General features: G+C 36.9%; 2 protein-coding genes across 8 annotated transcripts in view; one reads left to right on the forward strand and one right to left on the reverse strand.

The window, feature by feature from the left end:
- The first annotated feature begins 1521 nt into the window (after window positions 1-1521).
- Window positions 1522-8805, forward strand: LOC18044946 (dual specificity protein phosphatase PHS1). 7 transcript variants are annotated; one of them, XM_024185707.1, is made up of 11 exons: window positions 1522-1867; window positions 1956-2033; window positions 2120-2262; window positions 2559-2823; window positions 3259-3435; window positions 3580-3740; window positions 4917-5994; window positions 6791-6931; window positions 7044-7271; window positions 7822-7979; window positions 8088-8805. In XM_024185707.1, the coding sequence occupies exons 1-11, from the start codon at window positions 1817-1819 to the stop codon at window positions 8446-8448; spliced, it is 2841 nt and encodes a 946-aa protein (XP_024041475.1). In that variant the 5' UTR covers window positions 1522-1816; the 3' UTR covers window positions 8449-8805. The 7 variants fall into 7 exon arrangements, with proteins under 7 accessions (XP_024041475.1, XP_024041470.1, XP_006436940.1 ...); XM_024185702.1 differs by having other exon boundaries at window positions 2595-2823; XM_006436877.2 differs by having other exon boundaries at window positions 2619-2823.
- A 248-nt stretch (window positions 8806-9053) lies between these two features.
- The window catches only part of LOC18043471 (ATP-dependent Clp protease ATP-binding subunit ClpA homolog CD4B, chloroplastic), a 7550-nt gene continuing 4437 nt past the window's right edge, over window positions 9054-12166 (reverse strand). The window contains 4 exon segments of the mRNA XM_006436879.2: window positions 9054-10635; window positions 10889-10978; window positions 11069-11144; window positions 11633-11850. Of these exon segments, the coding sequence (XP_006436942.2) occupies window positions 9454-10635; window positions 10889-10978; window positions 11069-11144; window positions 11633-11850 (1566 nt within the window). The 3' untranslated portion in view covers window positions 9054-9453.

Raw genomic sequence — 12166 nt, forward strand, 5'->3', positions numbered from 1 at the left:
GTTATGTCCAAAGGGTTCTAATCCAAATGGGGTGAATTTTAAATAATTTTTTAGGAATGGAGAAAAAATAATCTTCAAATTTTTAATGGAGTAGGGTTTAGTTTTATACTTTCCACCTTACACCAATTTTCATTATATATAAATATTTTTTTAATTTTTATTTAATAATTTTATTTTATCAATTACAATGTTGATTAATAAATTTTTTTTTATTTTTACCTATTATGGATAGACTATAATTAAAAGAAAAATTTATAATATAATTATTATTCAACCTTAAAATATTGTTATATTTTCTTTTCTCTCTTAAGATATTACTCTCTTTAAACAATTTTCAATTTTGATAACATTTCAAGATATTTTTTCAAACTTTTGGAGTTTTTTTTATAAATAATTTAAGTACTTTAAAATATGGTGATAATTTTATTTAAGTCTTTAATTTTTAATTTACTGAAATTATGTATCCATATTTACAATAAAATAAGTGGGGAATAAGGTGGGGATAGGGAATCTCCATGTGGAAAGTGATTTTCCTATCCCTCTCACTAATGGTGCGTTTATTTCATGGAATGGAAATGGAGTGGAATGGGAATGCGTTGGGAATGGGAATGAGATTTCAATGTTTACTTGACAAAAATAAATGGAAATGGGAATGTGCTGAAATGTCATTGATGTGTTTACTTGGTCAAATAAATGAGAATAAGAAATGAGAATGGGAATGGGAATGAGAATCAATTTATTAAAATACCCATAGTATTAATAATTAATAAAAATAATTAATTTATCATTATTAACAATATTATCATTATTGTTGTTATTATTACTATTATTATTATTATTATTAAAAATAATATTAACAATAATTAATAATAACTAAAATAATAAAATTAATAAAATTTAATAATATTAAATTTTAAATGGATGCAAAATTTTTAGTGGAATGGGAAATGAATGCGAAATTTTTAATAGAGTGGGAAATGGGGTAGCCCTCCCCAACCCCACCCCACCCCACCCCACCCCCATTGCTATCCCAATCATGGAAAAAAAAATTATGCCAATTCAAACTCTATCATTTAATAATTGGGTCAAATATAATTATTTGTACTCATTTATTTTTGTCAAATTTATGTTGGATAATCATGTCGTGTTAAATTTACCAACTCACTTTTCATCAATATAGATTGTGAAAAATGCCTGAAGCTCAAAAAATGATGAAGGTTGAGTAGGATTCACTCATTCAGTAGGCTTTTAACAGTATGATTACATCTTAAATTGTCAATCGTTGATTCAAGTCAATCTAACAGTTAATAAACTCGGAAACATAAAATATTTTATTTTAAAAATCCCCTTAAATTACATACATATAACTTAGCATTAGCCTTATTCTAAATTTCTAATTCTAGTATTCGACCATTAGATTCCGCGGGATTTTAGAATTAGAAAAATGTACCACATTAGGCTATATGATATAGTCGTTGCATACTCGCATGGCTTCCTCGAAAAAACAAAAATAATAATAATCACAGTGACTGTCGCCCCCATGTGACAATGACTAAATAACTAACTACTTACTAAAGTTCGTAAGCGAATGGCAAATTGGCAATGCCTGCTGCGATGATCATCATTGATTGATCTTTAATTCATTCCATTTACAACAAACGAATCCTTTACCGGCAAACCGACCGACCACGAACCCCACTTCCATTGCAGTTGCATAGTATCACAAACCCTACCCTTCATTCAAAAAGCGTCCACTTGATAGCTTTCTTTTTCTTACATATATACAATTCACAACTCACAGAAAATTAAAAAAAAAATGGCTAAGGAGCTAAAAGAACTAGCTGGAGCAATCATCGACTCCACACAGGTTCATCTTTATTATTATTATTTTTTTTTTTTTGCTTTTCAACACAAAATCATTACGTGCTGTTCATAACATGTCCATTTATTTGCAGGAGAAAGACGAAGATAAGGAGCTGGACTTTGGATCTGACGAATCTGAGCCACCATTGCCTCTTACTGCCACTTCCCGCGTAACTATTAACTAACATTTTGATATTCTAATTGTCAATTTCTGTACGTGTACGAAATTGCAATTGAAATTGAAACAATAATGCAGGTGTTGTATATGTTGGGAGACATAACTGCAGGTCCGGCCTATCGGTTCACCCAATGGTTGGAGCTGGTTCGTAAACGTAGCGCCAAATACCGCTCCTCTGGATTCCCTCATCGCCCTTATAGGCTCGACACTATGCCTGTTAGGTACTGCATCAGATTCTCTTGTTTCATTTGATTAATCTTTTTTCGTTAATGATATGACTTTTGTTTTGTTGTTATGGATAAAACTATTGGAGAGTGACGATATAATGTATTGGCTTATTTGACTGTGAAGCTCTCAGAGATGGTGATGGCATTGTAGAATTTGGATTTATTTATTGGATAACCATCCTGTACCCGAAAGAAAAATGGTTGTTTTTTGATACCCTGTGCCACCATTTAGTAGCTGAATTTGCCATCCTTTTTTTTCAGTTTGTGATTTGGCTTCTGAATATTTGCAGCAATTTAGTGGAAATGACATTCTGTTTCTTACATAGTTGTCCCCCACTCTTGCTGTCCAGTGCCAGAGAATCACTTGTTGATCCTAAAGGTCCTCTACCCACTGAGCAACCTACGGAAAACAGTTTGTGGGAGAGACTAGGGAAAGCTTCTATGCTGGACATTGAGTCCAGCCTTTTCTCATGGGACATGCTCTCTTCACTTCATCACACAGAGCATAGTAGTAGCACTGACCAGTCCGAGGATGAATTGAATAAAGCCCTTGAGGTATGTGGTCAATTTGAACCCAATTGTCTGGAACAACACCTATCTTAATCAAATCTACTTTATGGTTCTGAGAGTTGAGGAGGAAGATTGCTAATACAAAGGTTACATGCATTTTCATGTAGAGTTTTCTTTCAATTGCATAATTCGGGTTCCATCTCGATTTCAAATGCTTAAACTTCACCATATATGTCGCTTCTGAATGTAAATCGGGCCCTTTTTAGAGGCCTTTGTCCTAGTGGAAATACTAACCAGCATGAAAATCCGAATTGCTTATTTTTTTGTAATTTTAGCTGCCCTATTTTGTGTGCATGTGTCATTCTTGATACAGAAATGTGACTGATTCCTGTCTCATGGAATTGATCCGAGAAGAAAATAAGTAATCTTTGTTTATGTTCTCATTTGCTGCCTCAAATTTTCTTCAGTATGTGCATGTAGGTTACTGTAAATTCTGGTGGAGTTGTTTTCTTTGCCTTATTCAACCAACCTGGGAGTGATGATGCTCCTCCAAAGGAAGCAGCAGCAGTTATAAAGTTTTCATCTTCTAGGATGGCCACCCAATCAGAACGCCTTGGCTATGAATTTGCCAAGTGGCTTGGTGTCCAAACACCACAGGTTGTGCCCTTATCTCCAATTATTTCCACCATCTTAGGCCACAAGTCCAGTCCTACTCTGCTGGACTTCTTCTGTTCCTTTTTTTTTTAATTTATTTGAACTTTTCTTTTACATTTTTGTTTATAATTTTTTCTGCTGGAGCAGGCTAGAGTAATTCATAATTGTAGCTCAGAGTGGCTCCAGATTAAGGAGGCTGCAGAAAAGGCAAGAGCTACAGCAACTTCTGAAGGAGATGAGATTGGTGAAATGACATGTTCAGAACTTTTGGAAGCTCTTGAACTCAGTCGATGCCTTTTTCTCATGAGGTGAATATCTTTCTCTAATGTGACAGCATATTGAACTAAGAGGAACAAGGACCATTCAACAGTATTTGTACTTTTTTGCTTAAATTTAGTTTTGTTAGATGGTTAGGGTAATTGAATATCATACATTATTGGATTTTATGAGCATTGGAAGGAGTCAAGTTACTCATTTAGCTATTTTCTTTGAGAAAAGTATCTAATCCATTCATGTATTAGCTTCTACTTTTTGAGTTCTTTATGGTGCGTTCCTGGGTTTTTCTTTCAGACCATGGATTTTTTGTGCTAGAGCTTTCCTTTTTACTTAGCATCAACCAACACAAACTTAAAAAAGCTGAACCTAATGCTGTTAGATTTTTGTTGTTGATTTTATGCAACAAGGTAGCAGGGGAACCTTAAGGAACAATAAGCTTTTATTTCTCTTACCCCGCCTGTGTTTGGAGTATATATCACTTTAGGAGAGTCAAAGTTATGTTGTTGGGCATAATAAGGCCTATGTATAGGTGTTCATGATTTTACCTTTGACGAGATGTTCTTATTGCAGTAAAGTTTTTTGAACAAAAGATAAGGCGGTCCTGTATAGTTTTTGGCTCGTCCAATAAAGTATTGAGAATCATCCACAGAAAGTTTGTATTGAACTTTTTTCGTCCAAGTGCGGGGGGTGCGTTGCTGATATGGAATTTTTTTTGGCCCCTTTTACTGTTATTTGATTTTGCTAATGGAGCAGATACATGATCTATAATGTAAGCTGCTTTGCTCTAAGGAAACATTATCCTTCTTTTTATAACCAATAAATTCTAGTCAGTAATTAAAAAACATCTCTCTAAGTTGTACATATGATTGAATAGTCAATCCTTGTTATTTACAATCAGGCACTATCTACCGAAGTAGGTCCAACATATCAGCAACTGGCTCCTAATTCAACTTTTGCTACATGTTACGAATAGCTTAAAAATTGAAGCCTTGGCCAAAGTTTCTCTTTTGGTCAGTCATTATAAGGAGATGACAATCACCTTTGATGTTTTTGAATAATTTCTTATTAATTGCACATCATATAGGCAACAGTTACAGGAACAAGCGGGGTATTTAATCTGCTGTATTAGTTTTTTTTTTTTCAATGAATATGATTTCTTTTCTTTTTTTATGAGGCATTCTTAAGATCAAGAACTTCTGTGTTTGCAGTTATGTTCATGGATCTCCTTTATTAGAAAGCTCAAGTGCTTTTGAATCAAGGGAAACTGCTGAAAAAACTGCGGCAGCTCTTGGCAGGGTCTTGATGTTGGACCTTGTCATTAGAAATGAAGATAGACTCCCTTGCCGTCAACTCAGATGGCGCGGAAATCCAGCAAATTTATTGTTGGCTGACAAAATGGCTTCTGCAAATATGGATGCAATGGAGGAAGCTTTTGATTCTGCAATTAAGAAATACCGACCACGGGTAATTAGAGCTCTTCAGAAAGAACGAAGAACCGCTTCAGTAGATAGCAGAGTGATCCCTCACAGTGCAGGCTTGGTTTCGGAGGGCTCAGATCTTTCTGATATCATAGAATCTCCAAAATCTAGTGAATTGAGCCGAAGAAGTCAAACATCAGATGAATCAACTGTTTCTGATTTTCACATTGTGGCTATTGACTCCGGCGTTCCTCGCCGACCTCCAGCAGGAAAACGTGCAAATGACCAGGCAAATTATCCCAAGTTGGTTGAGCTACTTCTTAACAGTAGTGAATATGCCTCCAATCTGTTACATGAGATAACAGGAGGTAAATTAGGGTCTCCTCCTTTAGAAGATGCTAGTACGACTAATTCACAGTTGGCAGAAATGACCTCAGTTGTTCAAGAATTTCGTAGTGGGTTTCGTGCTGCTCTTAGAGATCTTCAAGGATTTCATATATTCCTTATTACACTTTACCAAAAACTAGATGGTTCCTTACGAGCATTTTTGAATATTTTAAATAAGGCACCTTCAGGGGACTTTGACAAGGAGGATTATGTGGCTCCTGAATCTCCTTCACAGTCGGCTGGGAGTGTTTATTGTCAGTCTCCACCAAGTAAAGAACGGCTCTGCAATGATAGCCACCCAGATTACAGTGATACAGAGTCACAAAAAACAGCTCCAAGGTCATCTTCTAAGGAAAGCACAGACTCTAATTCTCCTATGTCACGGGAAAACTGGCACGGAAAGTTCTGCAAGGGGAACGGAGAACATGTTCGTAGCTTGCGATTGACTGCAAAGCTCCGTGATTTTCACAAATTTGCAAAGGTGTGCTTCTAAACAAAATAACATGTCACTTTTATACGTCATTTGCAGTTGTTTGAAATAGCTATTTTATATTAGACTTGGTAAGTGAATAAATATTTAAAAAAAAATGTTTCTCAGCGGAGCTTTTGCTGATCCTCAGTAGTTGTTATACTGTTGTACTGTTGTCTGATGACCGCTTCTAGCTTGAGATGGGAAATTTTCTATTTGTGAGTTCTTTATCTTCTCCAGTAGATCATAAGGACTGAGAGGTATGGTTCACAGTCCATAATGCATTTTATGAAATTTTCTTGTTAGTCTTTGGCTCTTCTTATGAGAAATTTTGAAACTTTCTAAAGGGATTCTCTGCTGTAAATAATAAAATTGGATAATGTGAGTGGTTTCAGTATACTGCATTTCTAGATAAATACAATCTTCTGGGTCACGTAGGAAATCAACAAGGTCACCTTCCTCTGAAACAGTGAGTGCTATAATTTGCACGTTAATCGGTGGCATCACTTGCCTATTTTTTCATTTTGTTAGGTGACATGGTCAGATGCATCACTTTCAAACAAGTGAAGTTGAATACTTTTTGTCATATTGATGTCTTGTAGTGGAGTTAATTATTAAAAAGGTTTTACTGCACCTATGCTGAGAAAATTAATAAAGGCATAGCACGCGGGAAGTTTGGTCCATGTGAAACAGCACTTGTTCCTTTTTTTTTTTTTTCCTTCTTTTGAAAACCTTCATTTTTCTTTTGGAGTTACAACTGTGTTCTACCTTATGTCTTGTTGTTTAATATTACAATAGTCGTGCTCAGGTTGACGCTGAATCAAATAAAGAATTGGAACAATGGAATGAAATGCTGAGAAATGATGCTGTTAAACTCTGCCAGGAAAACAATTTTAATACAGGGTTCTTTGAGGGTAGTGATGGTGTTGTTGATGCTTACGAATTGAAGGTAATACTTCGTTCTCATAAGCTTCAATTAATGTATTATATTTTTGTATTTGTGATCAAAATTTCTGCTCTTTATATCCTTCGTCTCTCTTTTCATGCATCATAACTGACAGGTCAGACTTGAGCATATTCTTGAGAGGATAACATTAATTTCTGAGGCGGCAAATACAGAGAGGCCCTCTTCAATCACAAGTAGCCTGTTCATTGGTGGTGCCCTGGCTGCAAGATCTGTTTACACGCTTAAACATTTAGGAATTACTCATATACTGTGTTTGTGCGCCAATGAAATCGGACAGTCAGATTCTCAGTTTCCTGATCTCTTCAAGTACAAAAATTTTTCTGTTAAGTGCTTCATCCCTTATTCTATTTACAGAGTGGTTAAGTGCTTCGTCCCTTATTCTACTTACAGAGCGGAATCTGTGACTGAAGCTGCAAATAGGTTCTGCAGTATTTTTCTGCTCTAGCACGCTTGCCAAAATTTCTGTTACTCACTAGTAATATCTCAGAAGAGAAATCAATGATAATTACTCTTGTTCTTTTCCTTGTCATGTCAAATTCATGCTAAGAGAATCAGCTTATATGCTTATATTTCTCCAGAGCTAGCTGGATTACCTGTATTTTGTCCAACATATTTTTTTTTCTTTAATTTAAGTGTTCGAAAAATACCTGGGGTTCAGACATGATCCATTTTGGAGATTTTTTACCCAAAATTTTATTGTTTCTTGTTTTATTTAGCAGTATGAGCATGCCTGATGCCTTGTTTTCTAGTATCCTATATCTAAGATTGTTGATTGTGGATCCTCCAACCCTGCACTAGTTTTCAGTTTCCGGAACTTCCTAGGAAACTGTTTTCAGTTTCTGACTGATACATTGTTTAATCCATTTGTACAGATAAGTGACAATGAAGATACAAACATCAGCAGTATCTTTGAAGAAGCTTCGGATTTTATTGATCATGTTGAACAAACGGGTGGGAGAGTCCTAGTTCATTGCTTTGAAGGGAGAAGTAGAAGTGCCACATTAGTGCTTGCCTACTTGATGCTCAGGAAGTAAGTGAATATTGTGATGTACATGTTAGAAAAGAAATTTCCCGACATTCTCACTTTTCAATTATGGTATTCTCGGATGTTCATTATTGAAGCTATTCTATGGTGCAGGAACTTCACACTATTACAAGCATGGAATACCCTAAAACGAGTTCATCGCCGAGCCCAGCCCAATGATGGGTTTGCAAAGATTCTTTTGGAGCTTGACAGGAAACTGCATGGTGAAGTTTCAATGGAGTGGCAACAGCGGAAGCCAATGATGAAAGTTTGCCCAATATGCGGGAAGAATGCCGGTCTGAGCAGCAGCTCACTTAAGCTTCATTTGCAGAAATCACACAAGAAGTTGTCATCGGGCAGCGTTGACAGTGCCATGACTATGGAGATACAAAAGGCTTTGGATGCACTTAAAATTAGCAGAGGTGGAAGTGTCAGTCCTACACAAAGGGAGTCTAGTTCACTTCTGGACGAATAGAAATTCTGAGTTCATTCATTCTAGTGTCAGGAAATTATGGAGGAAGTAATCTGCAGATTGCTGCACTTTCCCACGTGTGATTTGTTGGATCCAGTATAGCATCAACCGTCCAGTTTACTTGAGCCATCAAAATTTTCGCAAAGCGAAGTCAACAGCAATGAGAGAACAACTCAAAAACAGTTTCCAGATTTGGTCCAATGAATGTGGACACTCGTACACAGAAAATGATGAAATCAACGGCATTGCGAGAGCCACTCATGTCTCCAGATGTGATCCGAAGAATGTGAACACTCGTACACAGAAAATGATGTTTTCATATCAGCATGTATGAATTTTGCTATCATTTTGCTATCATTTTGCTATCATGGGTTCAAAGTTGCTTGTGTAACAAGTACAACAAATGATACTTTGCAGTTTGTACCACCGCCTCCCACTACCTCTTAGTTATTAGTTATTGAGTAAAAAGAAATAGCCCCACGTGTTTGGGACAATATCATGTAATCATATTAGCCTCGAGCATCCCACACGTCACAAAGGTTATGCTCGAATGATTTTTCAGGCTATAAATCTTGAGAGGAGTTATAAACAATTTTACACTAGCGAGAAGAAATAAAAACATGGTCGTTGTTTTGAAATATAAATATAATATCTTATATAATTCACAGCAACTAAGAGCAGTCGATTATAATCCGACTTATCATTCAAATCCTTCTCTGATTAAGAAGAAAGCAAATAATGATGAGAACTGAATAATAATAATAACAATATGAAACCTAACACTAGCAACTGACTGCAACTTTCCCACTATCTGCTGCTACTGAACTGAACCGTGTACTCTATTTTCATATGGTGTCACGACTACAGCCTTAAAACCCAACCACCACCGATTTAATCAACAGCTTCCAAATCTACTGCCAAGTAGTCCTTCCAAGAAAACAGACTGAGTATCTAGCCAGTTGAAATCAAAATGGAAGTACAAACAACATCTCAAAATAGATGATCAGTTTACACAACAGGTAGTGGATCTGCCAATGATTCTGGAGCACCGCTGCTGCCGTTGAGCACAGTCACGTTCCCATCAGAATCGACATCAACAATGACCGAATCACCCTCTTTGATCTCTCTTGCAAGCATCTTCTCAGCCATGCTGTCTTCCAAAAGTCTCATAATGGCTCTTCTCAATGGCCTTGCTCCATAGCTTGGGTTATAACCTTCCTCAACCACCCTCTCCCTAAATCTCTCTGTCACTTGAAGCTCAATATCTTTTGTCTTGAGTCTATCAAACACCTCCTTCAGCATTATATCAGCAATCTCTTTAACCTCCAGCTTGGTGAGTTGTCGGAAAACAATCATCTCATCCAATCTATTCAAGAACTCCGGCCTGAAGTACTGCTTCAATTCCTCAGTTACCAGACTCTTAATCCTGTTGTAACTGCTGTCTTTCTCATCATAATCAAGATCAAAACCAATGCGGCGTCCTCCCTTCTCAATTACACTGCTTCCAACATTTGATGTCATTATTAGAAGAGTATTCTTGAAGTCTACAGTTCTTCCCTTGCTGTCTGTCAATCTTCCATCCTCGAGAATTTGAAGCATCATGTTGAAGACATCAGGATGAGCCTTTTCAATCTCATCAAAGAGTACAACAGTATAAGGACGACGGCGAACAGCCTCAGTCAGCTGACCACCCTCAGTGTAACCAACATAACCAGGTGGTGAACCAATGAGCTTGGAAACAGTGTGTCTTTCCATGAACTCACTCATATCAAGCCTGATCATGGCCTCCTCTGAGCCAAAGTAATAGGCAGCCAGTGCTTTGGCCAGTTCAGACTTCCCGACACCAGTTGGACCAGAAAAGATGAAACTAGCAATTGGTCGATTGGGGTTTTTGAGTCCAACACGTGCACGCCGGATAGCACGACTAATAGCTTTGACAGCTTCGTCCTGACCAATAACTCTCTTGTGAAGGGTCTCTTCCATCTTGAGGAGGCGATCAGATTCATCAGTCGAGACTTTTTCAACCGGAATGCCCGTCCAAGCTGAGACAATGTGTTGAATGTCCACTTCAGTCACAACAGGACCAACATCCCCTGCTTCAGTCTCTGCCTTGCTCATCTCTTTGCCTTTATCGACAAGAGCAGATATCTGAGCCTTAAGGTCCATTTCTCTATCACGTAACTCTCCAGCCTGTTCAAAATATTATCCATATACCATTAGTTGGCTAAATAATATGGTGGCTTAATCTATTTGATTGGAAAAGGAACCAAGATGCCAACTTTTACAATCAAATAACCATTGAATTTTCAGACATTAAATTTCTCAGTTCTGAAAGAACAATTTATAATTGTACCAGAAAAAAAGTGTCACAACCGGTTGATACGACTCAAGGTATCAAAATAAAGTACCAACTTGCAACCACACACTACTTGGTAGTTCATACCTTTTCAAAGTCTTGGCCACGAACAGCCTCATTCTTCTCCTTAGTTATCTGCCTGAGCTCTTTTTCAAGCTCTCTAGCTTCCTCGGGGAGCTGCAGTATCAAAAAAGCGACCAATCAAATTGAAAGCAAGGGAAACAAGACAGGACAGATGGAGACACAAACTGCCATATCACCTCATACCTGTGCATGACGAAGACGAACCCGAGAACCAGCTTCATCAATCAAATCAATAGCTTTATCAGGGAGAAAACGGTCACTGAGAAGATTGCAGAAACACAGGTCATTACAGGGGACAATAAATTTATTATTTATCCCACATGGTTATGCAGCCACATATTAACATGGTAAGCAAACAGGAACAACAGAAAATCGTCTTGTTAGCATCTGCAGAAAATCCAAATTGGTAATGCAATAAAAACAGTTTATGATATAAAATCAGAAAATTCACTTTTATTCTTCTATTTCTCTTGGTTACCAAGCACACAAATAAAAATAAATGGATTAAAAAAAAATCATCTCCATATCAACACTTTTTTTTAAAAAAAAAAAGGTCAGGGGGGGTGGGCAAGCCCAAATACTTTTTTTTTACCCCCCTTACCATATCAACACTTGATTTTGCTTTGAATTTCCATGTTGAAGAGATTGTCATATGTATTCAGTTATCAATGAGACACAACAGATCATAGATGCCAACTTGAAATGAATTATCTCACTGCACGACAAAGTATCTCATGGACAGCATACCTGATGTACTGGTATGACAACTGAGCAGCAGAAACTAGTGCTTCATCAGTGTAACGAAGCTTGTGGTGAATTTCATATCGCTCTCGAAGCCCTTTCAAAATTTGTATGGTTTCATCCACTGACGGTTCTGGCACTTTAACTGGCTGGAATCGTCTTTCTAATGCTGGATCTTTCTCAATGTGCTTTCTATATTCATCTAGTGTTGTGGCACCAATACACTGCACATTAAATAATTTGAAGCTAATTAGCCAACAATCCACTTCCGTAAACAGTTTTCACCCAAAATCAGCTCCCAAAAAACAAAGAATCATAACTCAAAGGGTAACCATCAACTATAATCCAATTCACTAGTGTAGAAATCATTCAGAAAGAGAGTGATGTATGAACTCCAAATGATACGGACATGGTAAAATAACTGAGAAGCCATACTCAACTATTTTGTCATCATCTAATTCAGCATCAATAAGAAAAGGTTCATAAAATAGCATATTTATTAGTTTATTTTGAATAAAATACGAGCACTGAAACTCAACT

The sequence above is a fragment of the Citrus clementina genome, unplaced genomic scaffold (assembly GCF_000493195.1).
Source record: "Citrus clementina cultivar Clemenules unplaced genomic scaffold, Citrus_clementina_v1.0 scaffold_4, whole genome shotgun sequence".
Lineage (NCBI taxonomy): Eukaryota > Viridiplantae > Streptophyta > Magnoliopsida > Sapindales > Rutaceae > Citrus > Citrus x clementina.

Bases quoted from the DNA above. Each gene is read 5' to 3' on its own strand.
- LOC18044946 (XM_024185707.1), top strand. From the start codon at position 1,817: ATGGCTAAGGAGCTAAAAGAACTAGCTGGAGCAATCATCGACTCCACA. The intron at 2,824-3,258 runs GTATGTGGTCAA...ATGTGCATGTAG, and splicing joins AATTGAATAAAGCCCTTGAG to GTTACTGTAAATTCTGGTGG. The intron at 5,995-6,790 runs GTGTGCTTCTAA...AGTCGTGCTCAG, and splicing joins ATTTTCACAAATTTGCAAAG to GTTGACGCTGAATCAAATAA.